Source organism: Chiloscyllium plagiosum, unplaced genomic scaffold, assembly GCF_037043375.1.
Source record: "Chiloscyllium plagiosum isolate Xiang-an unplaced genomic scaffold, Cpla_swu_hap1 HiC_scaffold_1, whole genome shotgun sequence".
In the NCBI taxonomy this organism is placed as follows: Eukaryota; Metazoa; Chordata; class Chondrichthyes; order Orectolobiformes; family Hemiscylliidae; genus Chiloscyllium; species Chiloscyllium plagiosum.
Genome location: NW_028270139.1, coordinates 109,739,742 through 109,763,078, shown reverse-complemented (window position 1 = coordinate 109,763,078; position 23,337 = coordinate 109,739,742). Strand labels below are relative to the sequence as shown.

At 40.8% G+C, this 23,337-nt stretch overlaps 1 protein-coding gene across 3 annotated transcripts in view; it reads left to right on the top strand.

Annotated features, from left to right (window-relative positions):
* The window catches only part of unm_sa41569 (un-named sa41569), a 178,452-nt gene that overhangs the window by 136,243 nt on the left and 18,872 nt on the right, over nucleotides 1-23,337 (top strand). For 2 of the 3 annotated variants that reach the window (XM_087989711.1, XM_087989718.1), the window contains 9 exons: nucleotides 1,267-1,352; nucleotides 1,710-1,757; nucleotides 2,081-2,116; nucleotides 3,450-3,497; nucleotides 6,675-6,766; nucleotides 9,723-9,884; nucleotides 10,982-11,112; nucleotides 16,267-16,448; nucleotides 19,049-19,138. In XM_087989711.1, the coding sequence (XP_087845837.1) occupies nucleotides 1,267-1,352; nucleotides 1,710-1,757; nucleotides 2,081-2,116; nucleotides 3,450-3,497; nucleotides 6,675-6,766; nucleotides 9,723-9,884; nucleotides 10,982-11,112; nucleotides 16,267-16,448; nucleotides 19,049-19,138 (875 nt within the window). The remainder of the gene's footprint in view (nucleotides 1-1,266; nucleotides 1,353-1,709; nucleotides 1,758-2,080; nucleotides 2,117-3,449; nucleotides 3,498-6,674; nucleotides 6,767-9,722; nucleotides 9,885-10,981; nucleotides 11,113-16,266; nucleotides 16,449-19,048; nucleotides 19,139-23,337) is intronic. The other variant, XM_043687186.2, reaches the window with a different exon arrangement.

Genomic DNA, 23,337 nt, shown 5'->3' with positions numbered 1-23,337 from the left:
ATGAGCTGGGTAGCATCTGCTTCCTGAAAACAGACGCAAAGTATTAAGTAATTTAAGCCATACCCTTTGGTTCCATGTGGTATTCCCCTTTTTGATGCCTAGTCTGGGCTTTTCCTTTTACCAACCTTTTACTAGTTGCTATCTCTTTTTTCGTAATTCCTCTTTGCTTGCATTCTTTTTTTATCCACCTTTTGAACTTTCTATATTCAGTTTGGTTCTTGATTGTATTTTCTATCTAATACCTGTCATAAACACTTCTATCTTAATTTCTCTATCCTTTTTAGTATATTTTTCGTGCATGGTAAATGAAAAAGCAGTTTGATTTTATGTAATATTTTAGCGTTGGTGGTTGTGTTATAATCCCAATTGCTGGTAGTACTGGACAAGTCAGATCCTAGTGATTTGCTAGATCGTAAGTTTCATTTTTGTTATTTATCGACTTTGGTGGTCAATCACAACATATTTATTAGATACTGTCAATGCACTTTTAACAAAAGAATATCAAAATTTATTACATAAGGAAAATTAAAGGAACTATTTTGTACTGTAAAAGAACTATTTGAAGTAATCTTAATACAAAAGTTAGAAATAAAGACTCCCCCTTTTAGCCCCAGCTTCAATCTTACAGGATCTCAAACCTTAGTGAAGAGTCAGCCTGTCTTCATTTAAAATTTCTTGTTCTGTTTGCATGACTGTAATTGTGCTCTGGAGATTTCTTCTCACTTATTTTGAAATGGTTTAAGAGCAAACTTGTCGATTTTGTTTTTTGTTTTGTAATTTTTTTTTCTCTTCATATCCTCCACTTTCAGCAGTTCTTTGCTTCAGGAGTTTTCTTTGAAGCCACTCAAGACTTTTCATTTCTTAAAAAAAAAAGCTAAATTAACAGGCTTTTTTTGCTTTTACTGACCAGGCACTAATAGCCTGACCCATCTATTTTCTAACTCCTGGGAGGGCACCCGGTTGCCAAGCCACAGTAGTTCTTTTTCTATCCTTGTTTCTGATGCACTGAATTGTTCACCTAAAGCTCCACTCCAATGCTAGAAACCCTCATTTGTAATGCATATTTTGGGAATCTTCAAATACCATGACAGCATTCAGAACAAATCTAACATAGAACTAAAACCACATCTCCCCTCCTTAACACATATAATATAGAAATACAAAGCAAGCTTGAAGCTCAAGCTTCCAAATAATTGTAGTTACATATCATGAATCTTCATTGTAATTACTTTTTGTCTCATCTACATTGGTTTCACTTCATTTTAGCTACGATATAATGGATTATTGGAAACCATCCGAATTCGTAAAGATGGATATTCGTGGAGACCATTCTTTAAGGAATTTGCAGAAAGGTACAACAGCTTTCACTTAATGTGGTAAATATCCCGAGAGCAAGATGAGAGAAAAATGTAAGTAGAAAAGCATATCCAAAAGCATGGTAATGGGAAGGCTTTGCAAGACAGTGTAATAGTGGAAAGATTTCGAGAAACCGAGAGTAAGGCTGAAGCAGCTGGTGGTGGAGGGGAGGAGGTACAGCATTTTTGTAAATGTCTGAAGTTGTAATGAATAGAATCTTACAGTTTGACTTAAAAAGCAAGATTTTTAATTTGAAAACCACATTGAAATCAAGCATCAAAACGAGGTGTCCAAAAACTTTATATATAATGTAGTGAAAGGCATAGTCTTAATTTGTAATTTTCTTCTTGCAGATATGGGATACTGCTTATTACACCCAATATATCACTTACTAAAGAAAGGTAAAATGCAATTGAAATCTCTTTTGAGACTGTAACATTTTAAACTGAAAACTGCTTTGATCATTTTAGTTATGAAATCATTTTTGTTAAAAAGTTAAGTTTTTAAAGGTAGTTGTGCAGGCTAAGTTCACTTTAAGATTCATAACTTAAATAAGATTTAAAAGATTCACTGAAAAGTAAGTGAGAGTTTACTTCAGATTTGGATGAGTAATCAATATATTACTAATGAAGATGATAAACAATAATATGAAAGAAGTTAATATCTTAATCCATTCTCTATCACTGCCTGAGAATGTAGTGATATTGTCACTCTTGATTTCCAGATCTCTCTCTCAGACTGTGGCTGAAGACAAAAAAAAGTGAGCTCATGCAGTAGAAGTGATTCTGAAGCAGCTGTATTCTGCAAGCTTTAGTCCTGTGCAAGATGTAGCTTTCCTTGTTGCTGCTTCAATTTTCACCTGTATGAGCCGGAATGTAATTTATGACAGCTAAATGGAATCTGTAGAAATACATCTTAAACAGAACCAAGGGAGTGAGTTTTCATGGGGGTGTTCCCATTGCACAGTTGATACTGTAGCAAATGTTTGGTGTAAACCTTACCTCCCCATTTAAGTGGAACTTCTGCCAAAACTGTAATGGAATAGTGAGACACCATGGGAACTACCCATGGGCTTAAATGGTGAAAGTACGTACGAGCAAGTTTTATAAGCATTCTGCTTGTTCAGAAGAGGCAATTGTTTTTTTTTAATTTTGAAGATCTGCCTTCAGCCTCATCTGCAAACTGTGTCAGAAGCAGGTTCAGTCAAGTTAGATTGTGAACATGCAGCCCTACATATTGACAACAAAGCAATGGCACTGACAGAAAGCAGGACAGTCTCCAAGCTGGATCATTAGCAAACTGAGAGTATAGATTCAGTTGCCAATATGAGATCAGTTTAGAGAGATAGGTGACAATAAAGACATTGAAATTGGCTTAGAAAGGAAAGGAGGAGGAGGAGGAGGAGAATCAGCCTGACTGTACGTGGCTATCCAGTGATCCCTCCTAGAAAATACGCATGTCCTGTTTGACTAGGCCATTAAACAGACTCACAGGATTTGCTGTGAAGCCTTGCCCATAAAAGACAGGTTACTTGAACAAAGAACCAGACACTGAGGATTTAGTCTCTCTCTCTCTCTCTCTCTCTCTCTCGCCCATCCATCTCCAAACTCTGACCAAGCTGGAAGTAATTTTTTTGTCATCTCTGTACAAAGATTAATAAGAAAAATTTGAAAATCCCAAGTGATACACTCTAACATTTCACGTTACTGTCAAGTGCCAACTATGCTCAGTTGGTAACACACTAGGTTAACACGCAAACTTGGCAATAGGAAGTGATCACAGTATTTACAATGCAAAGTTGAGGGAGAGCTGCAGTGTTTGAAGAAGTTATCCTTCAAGTGCAATGTTTAAGATCTGTCTGAACAAATGAATGTGGCCTTAGTTTGAGGGCTGAGCATTCTGCTGCATTTATACCTCCTCAAGACAGAATTAAGGACTCCTATTGTTTGCTGGAGCTTGTATAACACAGGAGAGCTGTGTTTATTTACAGTAACAGTGATTTCAAAATGAAATACTACAAACCATTTCTTTTGAGATGTTATAATGCAAACCTAAGTTTGTTATCGTGATTCATTTTTCTTGTCTTTTCATAGTTGCTTAGCTATTCTTCAAACCACAGGCCTGAAGGACTGGAAGTCTGGGTAAGTTTGAATGAATCTAAAGGTGGCATTGTTGAGGAAAAAGGGTGAATAAGCCTGATATTTGTAAAGATTTCATTCTCAGCTCATTAATTCAGACTTAACTGGAAGTATGGATTGGAGGTAATTGCTGATTCTCAACAGTTTGAACACAACAGATTGCTTATCATTGGAAAGGGAAAGAATGTGAAATTGAGTGGGGACCCACATCTATCCTGATGAAATGTTCAATCTCAGTAGTAGCACGTGCTTTCTCCACAGCTGTATCATAGATTGCAGCATCTTTTACTCTATAGAAACATTGTCATTCTTTTTCCTTCTCAGTTTTTAATTCAAATCAGTTTTCGGAATATCCTTCAGTTAAAAACTGCAAGGTATCTTTTTTTTTAATAAATAAAATTCCCATACACTCTTCTGTCTGCGTAGCCAGCCTGATTGACAAGTCAGGTGGCCAATCCTGAAATAGAAGCTAGACTAGGCTGAAGGTCTCAGGAGGCTGGAGAGAGATGGTGGTGGATGAGTCAGCAGTGTACTGGGAGCTTTTTAAGAGTCAGAAGGGAATTAGTCCAGCTCCTCCTGGCCCAGAAGCAGTGCTGTAAAAAGAAATGGGCCATTCGGCTCAACAATTCCACACCAATCCTGTGAAGAGCATCCCACCCAGACTCATTCCCCATACCCTTTCCCTGTAACCCTACATTTCCCATGGCTAACCTATACATCCCTGAACACTATTGGCAATTTAGCATGGTCAATCCACTTCACCTGCATATTTTTGGGCTGTGGGAGGAAACCGGAGCACCTAGAGGAAACGCACACAGACACCGAGAGCATGGTGGAATCGAACAGGATCCCTAGCGCTGTGAGGCAGCAGTGTTAACCAGTGAGCCACCATGCCGCCCTACTACGTATCTAAAAGATCTAGCACTTTTCATCTCCTTTCATATGCCAGGTTTCCAGCGACTCTGGTTAAAAATAGAATCATTCTTAAGATGAGGCAGCCTGTTAGTGTTTGAATGGTTAGCTTACTTGCTGCAAATGGATTAATCATTAAGCATTTTAAGACATGATGAGTTAGGAGCAGGAGGAAGCCTTACAGCTCGACAATCCTGCCCCACCATTTAATAAAATCATCACTTATCCTCAATGCAACTATCTGGACAGCCCCAATTTCCCCTGATTCTCTTGGGCTCCAAATATTGATTGATCTCAGCCTTAAATACACTAATGATATAAGAAGTGATTTCTTACCTGAACAAAACGTACCTATATTTGAGGGTTAAAATAACCTGTACCGCAACTTCTGGTTGGTGAGTTGACAACCAGAGTATGTAAATTTAACTGTCCCATCCAAAGAACAAAGCCATATTTTAGCATTATTTATTTTAACATAGAGGGATTATTGGGACTTGCAATATTGACCTGAACCATGCTGGAAGCACAGTCCATAATGCATAAAAACACATGGTGAAACAGCTAACTCTGAGCAATTGATCTGTGAAAACCAGGCTGAATGATGCATTCTGTGCAATAAAATTCAAATTCCCTTCACCGCTACCTGTAAAGTCATTGAATACTTATTTTGTGACAATGATGGTCTTTTGGTACTTTTGCCTATTAGCTTTCAACAGGGTACATCATAGCTTGTCTCAATATTGATCTTGTCCCTTTCTCTGTCTGTGTCCAGCTAGTAATCAATATGGCAAAACCTAATATGGGGCCTGACTACAGAAGGCATTTTCAGATCAAATAATTCCTCACACACTGTGGAGTCAAACCTAGGAATATTCTGTTCAGTGTAGCTCAGACCATTGGGTGAAGCTGTTCTTTCAGTTTGCATAATCTGTTCGCCTAGAATCACAGAATCTCAACAATGCAGAAAGAGGCAGTTCAGCCCATCAAGTCTGCACTGACCCTCTGAAGAGCATCCCAACCGTGCCTCTACCTAATATTGTAACGCTACATTTACCACAGTCTACACATCCCTGGACACTATATGGGCAATTTACCATGGCTAATCCACCTAACCTGCCCACCTTTTGGTGTGTGGGAGGAAACCAGAGCACCAGCGGAAACCTATACAGAAGAGAACAGGGAGAATGTGCAAACTCCACACACAGCCTGGGTCACTGGCAGCAGTGCCAACCACTGAGCCACTTTGATGCCAACACAACAACATCAGAAGCAGCAAAGTTCAGTTAGTATCTGTGGTTCCCTGACATTTATATGGATAATGCCAGATAAACCCAGGTATGATCATAGTCATACAGTACAGAAGTAGTGCTTCGGGTCCATTGAGTCTGTACTGCCAAAGCTACTCAATCTACACCAGTCCCACTTTCCTGCACAGGGGCCCATAGTCTTGAATGTTATAATACTTCAAGTGCTCATCCAAATACATTTTAAAGGTTGTGAAGTTACCCATCTCTGGTACCCACCCCCAGGCAGTGCACTCCAGACCCCTACCACCCTCTGGGTGAAAAAGCTTTCCTCAAGACCCCTAAAACTTGCTATCTTTCACTTTAAAATTATGCCCCTGTGTGATTGACCATTTGCTGACATGTCCTGATCATAAAAATGTTTAAATCAAAATAATCTGAAGATGCATTTTGAAGATTTTACGTGTAGGGCTGTGATTATTTCCTTTGGCATCTTGTTTTGTTGAGGGTTGACCTGGTGAGGAAAGGTGGTTGAATCACTGTGTAAGATGAACATTCCTCTAGCTGTAAGTGTTGATCGTTCATATAGCTTCACTAGGAACTTTGGTATGTCTCTTTCTGGGGCTAATAAAGAAGTCTATGTGCATTAAGCAAGAAATTATAGTTCTATTTATACTGTTTTTAGACCATTAATGCACAGCCATCACAATGTAACTAGTAAAAATATATCCTTGGTTAATCAGTGAAATCTGAACACTGAGTCATTTTAAACTACACTACAATAGTAACAGATTATATCAAACATAAAATATTGCATATTTACCTGAAGGTAATCTGTGATTTCCAAAATATAGAGCGTTCAGATTCCGTACTTTTGTTCATGCTAATGCGGTCATGTTGTAACAAAATAATCATTATTACAATTCACCTAAATTTAACAAATCAGTCAGTCCAAAGCTGCCTTACCGGTGAACCAGGAATACTGGTAATGCTAAGTTCTTGATTATGTTTTGTCCTTTTGCAGAAAATCCCGTTTATTCTTTAAATACTGGCATCAGGATGAGTTGGCAAAGTGCATAGAAAAACTTGAAAAAGCGGCAATAATTATCCAGAAAAGTAAGCAAGAACTGATCACTTTGATTTTGAAGAATGCTGTTCTACTTGGTGGGAAATTATTGTTTTATTGAAATATGAAAGACTTAATATTTTATCTTTGTAATAAAAACAAGAATTGATAAATAGCAATTTTTTGATTGATTGTATTAGGCACAATCCTTGAAGATTTAAATTTAATTCCAGTCCCATGTCATTCAAACTGACCTCTCAAAATAACTCCGACCAATTTATTTTAACAATACGCATTGATAGGGGTCAAAATCTTCAGCCTGACTTCCAAGTAATGACAGGACATTGTGCACTAATCCTTTTCCCACAAGCACTCAGTACAATTTCCTTTCTGACTTTATAAATGGTTGCACCTGAAGACATCCACTAATGCAGTTTGCATAAAGTAAGTGTCACAGTCCAGTGTAATGTGACTTTTACTTAGCATAAGCACAGTTTGATTTCTGCAGAGCTCCACTTGCCTTTCTTTCATGAGTGAATCAGTTTACAGAAGCCTCCTGGAGGACCTAGAATAACATCCAAATAACTGTTAACATCCGTGCACCGTAAATACCAAACGATATCCCTCCAAACCCAACCTTTTAATGGGGTCATTCAGCGACTGTGACCAGCAAGATCTTGATTGTTTGTTAGCCAGAGGTTTACCTGGTCAGCAAAACTGACATCAAGGTTCAAGAGTTAGACGTAGCTATTTGGAATTCAGAAAGCAAGCAGATCTGCCATGATCTTGATGAAAGGCAGAGGCAGGCCTACTTTTGTTTCTAGTTCATATGCTTGCATGTTACTTTTCAATGAGTGTTCAATTCCTCCCCACCATCAACAAGGCTTAAGTTAGAAGACCGTCCTTAACCTTCTCCACTTAAGTGTAGCCATTGCAACACTAAATGCTGAATGCAGTCCAGGACTTAGCATATTTCATTGGATTTGAATGTCCACCTTCTACATCACCAGGACACTTTTGTCCACCACTTTGGTTATCAGTGAACTGCCCTGCAGTGTGGGTTTTCTCCTCTAGGGCATTGGTACCCAAAACGGCAATGTTTATGTTATTCCTCTCACACCCAAATTAGACAGGATTAATGGAGTCTGGAAGATTCAATAGGTATTACTTAAAGCTCCAGATACAGACATTTTATACAAGCATTTCAGTATCTAGGCTAATATTAAATTATTTGGTTACGAGGAGTAGCACGCTTTTATCTGCATGTCATGCTTCAAGTAGCCTCAGTTAAGCTGAAGTCTGATACCTTTATACCCTCAGGTAACATGCAATTATACAGGGGTAATATCGGGAGCATGTCTATTAAAGGAGTTCAGCCTGTGATATTACACAGCACAGCCGGATGCACTGCAGCAGCTCACCAGGGTTACAGGACAGCACATCCTATCTATTAGTAGCCAGTAGCACAGAAGAGTAGCAGTTAATGCCGTGGGAACTGTTGTATAAGACAATGCCTAGAAAGACTTGCTGACATCAGGAGATTAGCTACTTCCAGCCGGATGAAAGGGTCTGCTGTTGCCAGGAGCTAACTGATGTGTTCAGAATGTGGTGTGGGGTTCAGGTTGGCTAGTTGTATACAGAATGTTTCAGTAGCAGCAAAATGAACTTACACTCAAGTTGAACTTGGTCTCTCACAAGAGAATGACATGTATTTCAAAAGTACCGACCAGCTATCCTTAGCCACACACGCAGATGACAAGCAACATGAATTCGACTGGGACAACACTACTATTATAGGACAAGCCAAACAGAGAACAGCCAGGGAATTCCTAGAGGCATGGCACTCATCCACAGATTCAATCAATAAGCACATCGACCTGGACCCAATATACCGGCCACTGCAGCGGACAGCTGGAACTGACAACCGGAAGCGGCAGATACAAATCACTATAAATGTCGGAGGAAACATCACAGAAGCGCTTCACAGGAGGCTCCCAAGCACTGAGGATGTCACCTAGACAGGGGTCTGCAACACAAATTCCCAGCTCGGCAAACAGAACCACAACAACGAGCACCCGAGCTACAAATCTTCTCCCAAACTTTGAATACTAATTTTTATTTTAATGAGGGTGAGGAGTGTATTTATTCCACTACTGTCAATGTGAAATAGAAGAAACAAGACACAAAGGGGCAGCAGAGCCACCTCTGACTTCATTCCGTTCATGCGTTGTTTGTTCTGTAAGTTATCCCTATGGCATGAACAATACAGAGCTTCAGTCAGGGCAGCTGGAAGCAGTGCTCCCTTTTTTATTGGAGTCTCTGCCTCTCGAGCTGGCTCCCACATTCTTGAACATTTCTGTCTCAGCTGGAGGTGTGCTCACTCTCCGGCTCTGTGCCGGTGGGAAATGAACAGGCAGGGTGATATAAGCCACAGGTTTGATGTGAGGCTGTAATGTAAACATTGCATGTCACCCAGCGGTGCCTCCACAGGAATGTTGCCTACAAATACAGTAACATGAACTGTAATTCATATTCAATGAACTATGCAGCCTCCAGGACTCTGTTCATAGCAACCAGTTGTTTTAAAATCTCTTGAAAATAATGGCTGTGAGATTGAGGCTGAATCCCTGTAGTCTCTGGGCTATACCAAGTGTGTTGACAGCCTACATTGGGGCATAAATATTGAAATATCTTGGTTGAGCCATCTAATCCCATGTAAAAGATTTTTCCTATATACAATGCGAAGAGCACTTGCAATTTCACATCTTCATTCTCTTCTGGAGTGTTGTTTTATCTTTGTGAAAATGCATCTCATGTAGTCGAGCAAGGGAACAGAGTGGCAAGACCCAGCAGACTGCATTATTGTGCTGAAATCACAAAGACATTCTTGTTTTCCATTTGTACTTGTTGCTTGTTACATTTCTGAAAAGTAAATATACTTATTTGCCAAAACAAATACTTTGTCAAAGTGAATTGGTCCATGGAATTAATTTCTTTGTTCTTCAGGCTACAAAAGGTTTCACTGTCAAAGCAAATATAAAATTTTATTGGCTGAGCTACAAAACCAGCGTCAGTTGGAATTGGAAAGACAGATTGAAGAAAGACGGCAAATGGAATTGGAACAAGAAATGGAGAGAAAGAAACAGGAAATGGAATGGAAGAATGAAAGTAGGTGTGGTTTAGGCTGTAACCATTTTTGCTAACATTCTGGCAAAATCCCAATGTTGATCAATCCATCAAATTTTGACCATTCCAAAGACTGTTCCCTAAAAATTGCAGACCTTGAAGCCGGTGTTAGAAATTCATGTAACATGTGGGTCAGGAAGAGGTTTAAATTTGAATCAGGAAATGGAGCTATCTGCCTTTCACACCTGTCCTTCACGTGCCAGCCTGGAAGAGGCACCACTTGGTTAGTGTCCCTTGTTTGGGATACTGCAAGGTGTAAATCTGCAAAAGTAATCAATCCCAGATCAGTTATTTTCACATTGTTAGACAGAACTCATCTGCAAGGGAGAAGTGAGCGAACAACGGTTTACTTTAATCCTGGAGTTGTCCATGTTATGTTTCTATACATACTATAACCCTCAGGATGCCCTGCTACAATTTCAGCAGCACAGTAGAGTGAACAACTATTTTCCTCCTGTACTGACCTGACTCCTCCCAATTATACTCATGATCTTTGCTGTTTGGAGGTCAGGGTTGAGAAGAATTTGTTTATTGTCTCTCCACCTGCCTACGTGTGGAGAAATCTTGAAATTTTAGTAAAACAAAGAACTCCGAATGTTGGAAATCTGGAACAAAAACTAAAGTGAATTTCCCCACCACTCCCTTCTCTATCTCATTCCAACTTCCTGACCAGTTCCCTCCAAAACACAAAGCAGTGTACAGTTTAGGCGAGTGTTCCACTGGTTACACCTAGTAAATGTATAATATACCAACATAATAAACATCATCTTATAGCAGTCCAAGAATATTATTGAAATGAAGTCTCTGAATGGTTTAGGTTGTTAAGTAGACTGTATAAACTCAAAAATAAGTGATGTTGCATGGAGAATGATGCTTTGTTAAGCAAAGTCTTTACCATATAGAGATGGAAATGTGTTGCTGGAGAAGCGCATCAGGTCAGGCAGCATCTAGGGAACAGGAGAATCGACGTCGATTCTCCTGTTCCCTAGATGCTGCCTGACCTGCTGCGCTTCTCCAGCAACACATTTCCATCTCTGATCTCCAGCATCTGCAGACCTCATTTTCTCTTTACCATATAGGAACAACAACTCCTCCAATTCCACTCCCAAGGAAGAAGAAGCCTCTCCCACGACCTCGTTCTGTAGCTGTGGATAAATTTCGAAATGCTGTCCAGCCTCCTGTTCCCAGACCCCGGAGTAAGTTGGTGGAGGTATGACTTGCTTTCTGAACCATTTTTCTATTTCTGAAACTAAATTGCACATTATTTTCTGTTACAATCCACAAAGAGATTGAGAACTTTTTAAAGAGATTTGATTTTCAGACTCTGTGCATCAGGTGACACAATTTCACATTTGAAACTTTTATTATTCGCAAGCATACTAAAAGCAACAGCAATTATACATTAAAAAAATTGCAGAAAGGGTATTTCCTCTTTATGTTCTGAAGTGACCTGAAATTCAAAAGCTGCATTTTATATTGTATATCAGACTCTTCGACAAATTGCAGACTTTACAAGATCTGCTTCTAATGGGCTTGCTTCGTCCCACTTTCAGCCATGACATGTGATGTCTATCAAAAGTTCCCTTCCGTCTTTTTGAAATTCCAGTTTCCAGGACCACTGCTTATTCCGGTGATTCCTTTCTCCCAGCCACACCAAGACACATCTTCCAGTCTCCTTAAATTTTTACTGGTCCCATTTCTTCAACCAGAAAGCTTGTTCCTACCTGCATTCTGCCTGATGGCTAACAGAAATCCACTCTTTCCCCAACTGTCTGCAACAGCTGCTGCTCTTGTCTTGTTCAGACACATTAATTCTTTCTCTCGGGTGTTTGCTCTCGTTCACTCGCTGTCTCTTGCTTTCTCTCACTCTGTGACCTGGGTACCTTTGACACTTGATTCACAGTAATGAGACACTATCTCTTTTGTGTTTAAGTGTTAAACCTGACATGCAGCAACAGAACTTAACCAGGTCCTCATGGTAATTAGGCCACATTGGCTTATTTCCAAGTAGTACCATGCTCCATTTTACCTTGGATTAAAGCAAGAGTTTAAAACATAACCACTGTATAAATCCTTAGATTTGTAATGCTCTCCATTAAGATTGAATCCTTTCCTCACTTTCTAGATCAAAAGTGAACAGCATGATGTGGGTAACTCTTAATATTTATATTGAAAAATGATAAATTTAAATAGGGCTTACCTTACTTTTTAAAAGTGCCGGGTCTCTAGCCTTTGGTCTCTATCACTGCTGATTTGATCATGTCTAAGTTTTGAGCTTTATAGCTTAGTTGCTGCCTGGAACAATAATGCATGCTGCATCAGCAAAAGAGCAAAGATTTTGGGAGTAATGAGGTGACCTGATCAATTATTTGGAGCAGCAGGTGTAGTGACAAGTTATTGGGAAGGGCTAGGAAAGGAGATAGAGAATGGGAGGAACATATATTTAAAAAGGGCAGTATGTGGTTTGTAAGATGCCTATTCAAGTTATCTTTGTTTCTTTTGAGTATATTCTTCTTGACAGGAAGCAAAGGGGCAATAATGTTGGCAATACCAGTTTGGGGAGGATGATCCGCTCGGAGAGGCGTTGCATTGTTAACTTGAGTTTTTCCATGTCTCAGCAAATTTTAATTTGCATGATTTCAGACCTAAAGAAAAGACACTTTACACATTTTAATATGTAATCAACACTATATGATAAAGATGGAGGGCTCTTGTGGTGCAATGGTAGCACTCCTGCCTCTGGGTAGGAGGCCTGGGTTTGAGTCTCCCCTGCTCTAGAGTTGTCTGAAGAGGTCGATTTAAAGATATCCAGGATATAAATGGGGCTGCTGGACACATAAGTGACAAAACTGTGTATAAGAAAATTAATAGTAATTATCATAAATACGCTTCATTGTATTCTTTTTGTTCAAATGATCAGAATTTTTAAAAATTTCAAATCTGTAAGAAGAAACCTAATTTTTTCTAAAAGCTCTGACTTAAAATGATTATATTTCATAGAGATGTACAGCATGGAAACAGACCCTTCAGTCCAACCTGTCCATGCCGACCAGATATCCCAACCTAATCTATTCCCACCTGCCAGCACTCAGCCCATATCCCTCCAAACCCTTCCTATTCATATACCATCTCTGACACCTCCCTCCCCTTCCTGGACACCTCCATCTCCATTAATGACAACCGACTTGACACTGACATTTTTTTACAAACCCACAGACTTCCACAGCTACCTGGATTACACCTCTTCCCACCCTACCTCCTGCAAAAATGCCATCCCGTATTCCCAATTCCTCTGCAGTATCTGCTCCCAGGAGGACCAGTTTCACCCAGAACACACCAGGTGGTGGCCTTCTTTGGAGACTGCAATTTCCCTTCCCACGTGGTTAAAGATGCCCTCCAACGCATCTCGTCCACATCCCACACCTCCGCCCTCAGACCCCAACCCTCCAATCGTAACAAGATCAGAACGCCCCTGGTGCTCACCTTCCACCCAACCAACCTTCGCATAAACCAAATCATCCGCCAACATTTCCACCACCTCCAAACGGACCCCACCACCAGGGATATATTTCCCTCCCCACCCCTTTCCGCCTTCCGCAAAGACCGTTCCCTCCGTGACTGCCTGGTCAGGTCCATGCCCCCCTACAACCCACCCTCCCGTCCTGGTACCTTCCCCGCCACTGCAGGAATTGCAAAACCTGCGCCCACACCACCTCCCTCACCTCCATCCAAGGCCATAAAGGAGCCTTTCACATCCATCAAAGGTTTACCTGCACATCCATCAATATCGTTTATTGTATCCATTGCTCCCGATGCAGTCACCTCTACATTGGGGAGATTGGACACCTCCTAGCAGAGTCCTTTAGGGATCATCTCTGGGACACCCGCACCAATCAACCACACTGCCCTGTGGCCCAACATTTCAACTCCCCCTCCCACTCTGCCGAGGACATGGAGGTCCTGGGCCTCCTTCACCGCCGCTCCCTCACCACCAGACGCCTGGAGGAAGAACGCCTTATCTTCCGCCTCGGAACACTTCAACCCCAGGGCATCAATGTGGACTTCAACAGTTTCTTCATTTCCCCTTCCCCCACCTCACCCCAGTTCCAACCTTCCAGCTCAGCACTGTCCCCATGACTTGTCCTAACTGCCTATCTTCTTTTCCACCTATCCACTCCATCCTCCTCCCTGAGCTTCATCCCCTCCCTCACTCACCCATTGTACTCTATGCTACTTTCTCCCCAACCCCATCCTCCTCTCATTTTTCTCTCCACCCTTCAGGTTCTCTGCCTGTATTCCTGATGAAGGGCTTTTGCCCGAAACGTTGATTTTACTGCTCCTGAACTGCTGTGCTCTTCCAGCACGACTAATCCAGAATCTGGTTTCCAGCATCTGCAGTCATCATCCTGATGCCTTTTCAAATGTTGTAATTGTACTAACCTTCACCACTTCCTGTGGCAGCCATTTCCCACACGCACCACCCTCTGAGTGAAAAAGTTACCCTTAGGTCTCTTATATATCTTTCCCCTCTCACCCTAAACCGATGCCCTCTAGTTCTGGACTCGCCCACCCCAGGGAAAAGACCTTGTCTATTTACCCTATCCATGCCCTTCATAATTTTATAAACCTCCAAAAGGTCACCCCTCAGCCTCTGACGCTGCAGGGAAAACAACCCCAGCCTGTTCAGCCTCTCCCTATAGCTCAAATCCTCCTTGTAAATCTTTTCTGAACCCTTTCAAGTTTCACAACATCCTCCTGATAGGAAGGAGACCAGAGTTGCACGCAATATTCCAAAACTAGCCTAACCAATGTCCCGTACAGCTGCAACACGACCTCCCAAATGTTGTAATTGTTTCTCTTGTACTCAGTAACTCTTGTACTCCGTATTCTGACCTTTCGAGGAAAGCATACCAAACATCGCCTTCACTCTTCTAACTAACTGCAAAAACTGAATCATTTTTATGTATGCTCTAAAACTTATTTTGATGCAAAGAAATTTCAATTTACTTCAATCATTTTACATCTGTGGGAATTACTGTGATATTTCTATTTTTTTTCAATATTTTTGACCCTTGTTGTCATCCATACGAGGGTTTCATTCTGTTTTGAATTGTGCAGTAACTAGGATCCCGAGTTGGGTGATGGGACATTCCGACAGAGTGGAAGAATCCAGCAAACATGTCGCATGGAAAGAAACTTTTCTCGTTTTTGCGGGTAGCGCCCACCTAAATTGACAATCTCATTGGATGCTGGGAGTAAAAACTAGGGTTAGGAGTTTACCCACAATTGTGATATAGGCAAGGATGGTCCTTGGGCCTTGGAGAGCCAACTGCAGTGGTGGCAGAGCCCAGAGTGACCATGCTGTGCGCTTTTGAGTGAGAGGCTATGAGGGAGGGGGTGGGGGAGAGTGATCACTATCAGCTGAAGGCACCTGATGGTGCCAGGGTTTGGGGAGTTAGGGTGTTGGATGATGGGGAAAGGTGTTGAGAGGAAGGAGTCCTGTTTTCTCCTGACCTATACAAGATGCTGTAAGTAACAGTTCCCCTATAGAGTGAAAGAGTTCCTATCATTGTTTTACTGCTGGGATTTTCTGGTAAGCCGATGCAGCAAATGTAAAATTTGAATTGGCTTCCCTTCTGTAATCTGGGAAATTGAATTTAATATATTAGTAAAGTGCTGCACTGTTGAATGGCTTAAAACTCTGTAATACCAGTAATGGGCAAGTTGGAATTCCATTCCTTGCTTTTCCATTCTCCATGAGCATTTCTCTCCCACTGCACCACAATGTTTCAATGATGTTTCAGTCCAGCCTTCCTGATCCTTGTGGTCAGGAATGGTCAACAGGCAGCAACTGACAACAACAACTTGCACTATAGCACCTACAACATTTACAGGAGAGCTATCAAACAGAGCTTGACACTGAGCCACATTAGGAGGCATTGAGAGAGATAAGCAAAGTAGCTTTAAGGTAGCATCTTAAAGGAGAAAAGGGAGATGAAGAACCTTAGCAAAGGAATTCTGGTTTAGGGCCTTGGCAAAAGCAGAGTGATTAAAATGAGGAATGATCTCGGGCAGAATTAGGAAAGCACTGATATCTGAGTTGTAGAACAAAAGGAGATGATGGATGCGAGGAGGAAATATGTATGGGTTTGGAAATTTAGCATTTTAAAATGCAAGTGTTGCTTGTGCTTGGATTGTCTTTAATGAGGATTCTCTGAATAAAAATGAGGTAGTATTAAGTGTGTAATCACTCCCTGGCTGTGGTACCCTACTTCTGTTGTTGACTGTAATACCTTGATAAAAAGCGCTCGTTGATTTGCGATGGAGACTCGGCTGCTGGTTGTAACTTCTGCCAATGTTTCAGGCAACACCGTTTGATAATTCTCGAGACCACATGAACAGCAGCTGGTCACAGGAACAAGCCGATAAGGAGCACCAAATCAACCAGAAAAGAGCCACAATTCGTTGGTTCAAAGAGACTCAAGCTCGAAAAGTCATTCAGAATGGTACTTTCCCATGCTGGTTCCATGGGATGATTACACGGAGGTGAGTCATTTGGATATGCTTAGATTTTGCTGTAGCAACTCTGTGCTCAGGTTTGCTGTTTGGAATCACAATGAAGGGGAATAACTTGACGTTAAAGACCAGATATTCATTATTGAGTTATGTAGCTCAAGTTGGAACATTTCCTGTCTCAGCACACCCACCTTGATCAAATGTGACCTTTTAAACCAGGAATGGCATAGAATCGGGCCAGCCAATCCCAGACGTAGATTTGAGACATGGAAGGGAGTGCGCAAGTGCTGAGACTGATTAATGAGAAGGGCCCACCTTTGTTCTCTTGGACTTTGCTTCAGTTCATTTAGAAGCTGGTCAGCCACCTTGCCTTCAACGCATACCCCAATACCAGCCCCTATGTCAACACATGCCTCCAACTCTCAACCCACAAGAGTTTCTCTTCCCCCATGCCATCCCACAATTGCTTTCCCTCCCGTTCCCCCATCCTAACATGCCTCCACAACTGTTCCTCCCCACCCCATGCTCCTCCAACCATTCTCAGTTCAAATAAAGCTAATCCTTAAATAGAATCTTTAAACTGCCAATAAAACCTTTACCAAAGACGTTGGCTGTATAATCAATTTTGAGGAAATGTCAGCAAATATCTTTAAAGTTGCAGAACAGATGGTCATGCTCACTTCTAACTTAACGTAGGTAGCTGGTTGTTCAAAACGCACCATGTTTATTTGTTTCATTCTTCTACCTTGAATGTTTAAAGTTTTAAGAGCAGGGGATTTAACAAATGTCTGATAATGACATTCATCTAAACCTTACCTGCTCTCGCCAAGTATATTCATTGACTCGATCAATTGGTGACTCTCGCTGTGGGCTATGGCCCCTGAAGCAGCCAAATGGCTGAACTCCTGTCCCTGTGCTTCATGGACAACTCCCATCTGGCAAAAAAAAGGAATGGTTAGAAATTGGAGTTAGATGTTGGATCCTACATTTTTTTAAAGTCTCCCGGAGACTGTCAGTATTCCAAGGAAATACAGCTCTGCAAGTTCTTTCAAAAAGACAAAAAGGAAATGAGGTCATATAAATTGGAACAATTATAAGGAAATTCAAATGAAATATTTGATCAGGAAATACTCAATACTTACCAAACCTGTAAAAACAAGATAAACCAAACCCATGAGAAATAGAGATGCACTAATAATCTTCAGACTAATATCTTCAAAATGAAATTGAAAATTAGAATCACATTTTAATTCCAAAGGTAATAAAAAGAAAACCTTCCAGAGGTAAATAGTGAGACTACATTCCAGCGGCATGATTTGGCTATAACGTCGCTGTAGAATTAGGGGACGGTATTTTCGAAAATACTTACCTCTGTTCGCAATAGTCTGATTCCAGTGGGGATGGTTTGCACGCTTCATTCTGCGCATGTGCCAATGTCAGCTACTGACAGAGCAGCTTTCTGTGAGAGGTGCTGTACAGAAAGCAGTTTGTTTCATTAATAAATATGATTTCAACCATGATTTAAATATAATTTAGACTATGTTGTACTATGTCTTAGCCTTTGGGTGATTGTTGAGTGATTATGAGTGAGATTTTTTGCTGGTCTGCCCCTGCCCCATTTTTCCCATAGGCCCCACTGTTTCTATTAAGCAAATTTCTGTCAAGCGAGGGTTCACTGGAATGCAACTACCATATTATAGGAGAAGTACCTACTCCTCTTTTCTATATATGTTATACACCAATGATCTCCACTTAGATTTGATGGCACAAGGGGCAAGTGAATGGTTAGCTATAGAATCATTTGAAACCCTACAGCATGGAAGTAGGCCATTCAGCCCTCTGACAAGCATCACACCCAAACCCCCTCCCCCACCCCTCCCATCCCCTTAACCCTGCATTTCCCATGGCTAATCCACCTGGCCTCCACATCCCTGGACACCGTGGGGTAATTTAACATGGCCAGTCCATCCAATCTGCACACCTTTTGGATTGTGCGAGGAAACTGGTGCACCCGGAGGAAACCCATGCAGACATGGGAAGAATATGCAAACTCCACACAGACCGTTCCCTGGGTGGGGAAAGTGGGGGAAGGTGGCTGGTTTTCCAGTTGGGAAACCATGGCAACCTGCCTGCCAAGCTGAGTGGTGGGGAGGGGGGCACCAATTGCCCCAGTATGGGGAGGGCAAGGGAGTATTGTCTGACATCAACACTTCTGTCTTTGTCTCCAGCTCCCTAATCCCTTCTCCACCATTCTCCCTAATTGGGAGAGGTGAGGCCTGTAGTATGTGAATGCAAAGTGTTTTGCAAAATGAGGAATAATACTGATTGAGCAAAATTTCAAAGGAATTATTCCTCCCTGCCTCCCCATCATCCTATTTTCAGCAATCATTATATTTTTATTGTTCCTTTAGATCCTCTTAAAGGTCATTGACCTCTTCTGAGGACTTTACGGAGTGCATAAGGCGGGTATGTGTTCAAGGAATACAAGATAAAAACTGGTACAAATCAACTCTGCCCTGTAAAATTTATTTTAAATATCTTCCCTTCTCACAGCTGCCTGTATTTAACCACTGTTTCTGTTTTTTAGGCATGTGTGCCAAAGTAATATATTTTTATACTCTGTTTTACAGAGAAAGTGAAGATTTGTTGGCAAACCAGCCTTTAGGCTGCTTCCTTATTCGTGTCAGTGGAAGTAGAGAAGGATACACACTGACATTTCGGTAAAATTTTTTCTTTTTTTTTCAATTTAAAAGGTTACTGATGTAGAAATCTGACCTTAATTAAGCATCTGATATGTACTAAATTCAAGAAAAATATTAAAGATTGTAATAACAATCCAAATGGAAATAATCTTATTGCGAAGAAAGCTGATGAAATCAATAAGTAGTTAATCATCATCTACAACTAAAGCAGTCATAAGACTGCAAGGCTAGTTTCAGTATGCTAATGCAATATCTCAGAGTCATCAAGTCATACAGCCTTCCTCCGGGTCCTCCAAAGATATGCAGGTTAGATGAATTGGCCGTGCTAAATTGCCTATAGTGTTCAGGGATTTGTAAGTTTGATGCATTAGTCAGGGGTAAATGTAGGGAAATGATTTTGGGTGGGAAACTCTTCAGAGGGTCAGTGTGGATTTCTTGGGCTGAAGGGCCCATTTCCACAGGGATTCTAAGATTCTAAAGCATGGAAACAGACCCTTCAGTCCAATGAGTCTAAACCAATCTCATTCCCAAACTACACTTACCTGTGTTTGGCCCATATCCCTCTAAACCTTTCATATTCATGAACCTCTCCAAATGTCTTTGAAATGTTGTAATTGTACCTGCATCCAACACTTTCTGGAAGTTCATTCCACACATGAACCAGTCTCTGTGTTTTTAAAAAAAAAAAGTTGCATATTGTGTCCTTTCTAAATCTTTCTCATCTCAGCTTAAAGATATGCCCCCTTGTTTTGAATTTAACCACCTTAGAGGAAAACCCCTTGTCATTCACCTTATCTTTTCCCCTATGATTTTATAAACCTCTACAACCTCCTTTGCTCCAGTGAACTAAGTCCCAACCTCTTTATATAACACAACCCTCCATTCCCAACAACATCCTGGTAAGTATTTTTTTGAGCCCTCTCCAATTTAATAATATAGCAGGGTGACCAGAACAGCACACTACTCCAGAACAGGCCTCGCCAACGTCCTGTACAACCTCAGCATGACATCTCAACTTCTATACTCAATGCTCTGAGCAATGAAGGCAAGTGAGCTAAATGTCTTCTTAACCATCATATCTACCCTTGAGGTAAATTTCAAAGAATTATGTATCTGAACCCTTAGGTCACTCTATCCTACAACATTCCCCAATGCCCTGCCATTAATTGTATAAGTCCTGTCCTTGTTTGTGATACCAAAATGCAATACCTCGGGTTTATCCAAATTAAACTCCACCTGCCACTCCTCAGATAATTGTCCCAAGACAGTGGATAATGGTGTCTTCTGCGAACTTAAATGATGACTCCTATATTCTCATCCAAACTGTTTATATAAATGACAAAACAAAAATGAACCTATTACCTATTCTTGTGGAACCTCTCTGGTCACAGGCCTCCAGTCCAAAAAAAAACAACCTTCCACTGTCACGCTCTGTCTCCTACTGTCAAGCCAAACATGTATCCAGTTGGCAAGTTCTCCCTGAATCCCATGTGATCTAACTTTACCAAATCGTCTACTATGCAGAACCTTGTCAAAGGCTTTACTAAAGTCCATGTAAACAACATCTACTGCTCTGTCCTCATCGGTCTTTTTGGTTACTTTGTCAAAAGTCTCAATCAAGTCTGAGAGACACTATTTCCCTCAAAGCAATGCTGACTATCCCTAATCAGTCCTTGCCTCTCCAAATGCATGTGAATCCTAACTTTCAGGATCACCTCCAACAACTGATCCACCACCGATGTCAGGCTCACAGGTCTGTAGTTTCCCAGCTTCTCTTTATGTCCCTTCTTAAATATTAGCCACCCTCCAGTCCTCTGGTATCTCAACTCTAGTAATAGACAACGCAAATATTTCTTCCCTAACTTCCCACAATATCCTAGGATACGCTTGATCAGGTCATGGAGATTTATCCACCTTTTTATGTTTTCTAAGACCTCCAGCACTTCCTATTCTGTTAAGCAAACTGTGTTTAAAACATCAATCTGCAAATTCTCTAGTCTCCATTTCTTTCTCTACAGTAAAAACTGATGGGAGATATTAGTTTAGTATCTCTCCCAACTCCAGAGGTTCAACACATAGATGACCTTGTTGATCTTTTAAGGGGACCTACTGTCTTTTGCTTTTAATGTACTTGTAGAATCTCTTTAGAATATCCTTAATCTTATCTGCCAAGGCTATCACGCATCCCCTCTTTTTTCCCCTCCTAATTTCACTCTTAAGTGTCCCAACATTATTTGTACTCTTCAAGAGATTCATTTGATTGCAGTTTTCTGTATCTAATGTATGATTCTTTCTTACTTTTGACTAGAACTTCAATATCTCATCCTGGCCAATCAGAATGTGTAGCAAATTTATCATAACTCTAAACTTTATTTTCGCTATCCTGAAAATTCCCAGAATTCCCTTTGACTTGGCATACTTTACATGGTTTTATTCCCTTCTGTTCTCATGTGCTCTCTGCCCACATCAGAAAACTGAATTCTGATTCTTTAATATGATAGCAGAAGATGCTGGAAATACTCAGCAAACGTGATGCATCTGTGGAGAGAGAGCGATACATAGAGTTAATGTTTCAGCTTGATACCTAATAAAGGTCCATGCAAAAGTCCATGGAGCAAATTTGGACTCCAAACATTGTGGCATCAAAAGCTCTTGCTATTTCTCTTTAACAAATCTGTATTGAAATTCATTTAACTCATGTATTTCCAAGTGAATCATTTTGTGTGTCATTCTTTTTAACAGTATCCTCCCCACTGATTTCATGCTGACTGATCTATTATTGTTAGACTTACCCTTCACCACTCCTTTTCAGTAACAGTGGAGTATTTGCAATCCATCAGTCCTCTGCTCCTATATCTATGGAGAATTGTAAGACTGTAATATGAGCCTCCCTTACCTCCAGTCTTTCTTTTCTCAACAATATAAGATGCAGCATATCCAGACTGCATAGTTTCTACTTTAAATGCTCCCATTCCTGACTCCTAGGTAAAGAGGAGCTGAGTATTGTTTAAAATGAGGAAAGACTTCAGAAAGCTGGAGGACCGAGGGATTTGGAAGTCCTGGTGCATGAATCAAAGAAAGCTAACATCAGAATTCAGTAGGTAACGGGGAAGGCAATTGGCCTGTTGGCTTTTACTTCAGAGGAAACAGACAATAAAATAGGGAAGTCATGCTAAAACAATATAAGGCAGACCACACCTGGAATACTTCTACTTTAAATGCTCCTACCCTGGACTCACTTAAATACCACTTCCTCTAATTTATTGCTATCCAGTTTCTGTATTAACTCAGCTACAATTTCTGTTCCTATTTTTACTGTGGCACTGGCAATACCCTTTAGTGAATGCATTCAAATGCACACCTTCAGACATATCTAAGACCATAAGATAGAGGAGCAGAAGCAGGCCATTCAGCCTGTTGAGGCTGTTCTGCCAGTTGGGGAGGTCATGGCTGATGGTCCTCACCACCATTTTCCCAGTAATCCTTTATTCCCTTACTGAATAAAATCCATCTGTCACAGCCTTGAAATTCTTAATGACCCAGCCTTGACAACTCTGTGCTAAAGAGTTCCACAGATTCACCAGCCTCTGAGAAAAGATATTCTTCCTCATCTCTGTCTTAAATGGGTGACACCTTATTTGAGATTATGCCCTCTGGTCTTTGTTTCATCTTTCAATAAGATCAACTTCTATTTTTCTAAATATACAAGTCCAACCTATTCAACCCCTCCTCGTGACAAATCCCTGCCCATCTGGAATCAATCTAATGAAATTTCTCCGGGCTACCTCTAATGTCAGGACATCTTTCCATAGGTAGGGGGACTAAGCCTATTCTCAGTATTCCAGGTGTAATCTGCCTTGTATAGTTTTAGCGCAACTTCCCTATTTTATAGTCCATTCCCATTGAAGTAAAAGCCAACGGGCCATTTGCCTTCCCCATTACCTACTGAATTTTGGTGTTAGCTTTCTTTTGATTCATGCACGAGGATCTCCAAATTCCTGGATCCTCCAGCTTTTTACAGTCTTTCCTCATTTTAAACAATACTCAGCCCCTCTGTACCTGTCAAATTGCATAACTTCCTGTTTTCCCACATTATATTCCATTTGCTGTGTTTTTATACCCACTCACTTAAATAGGCTATATCCTTCTGTAGATGTTTTCTGTCATCCTCACCACTTGTCTTCCCATCCATTTTTCTGTCATCTACAAACTGTTTG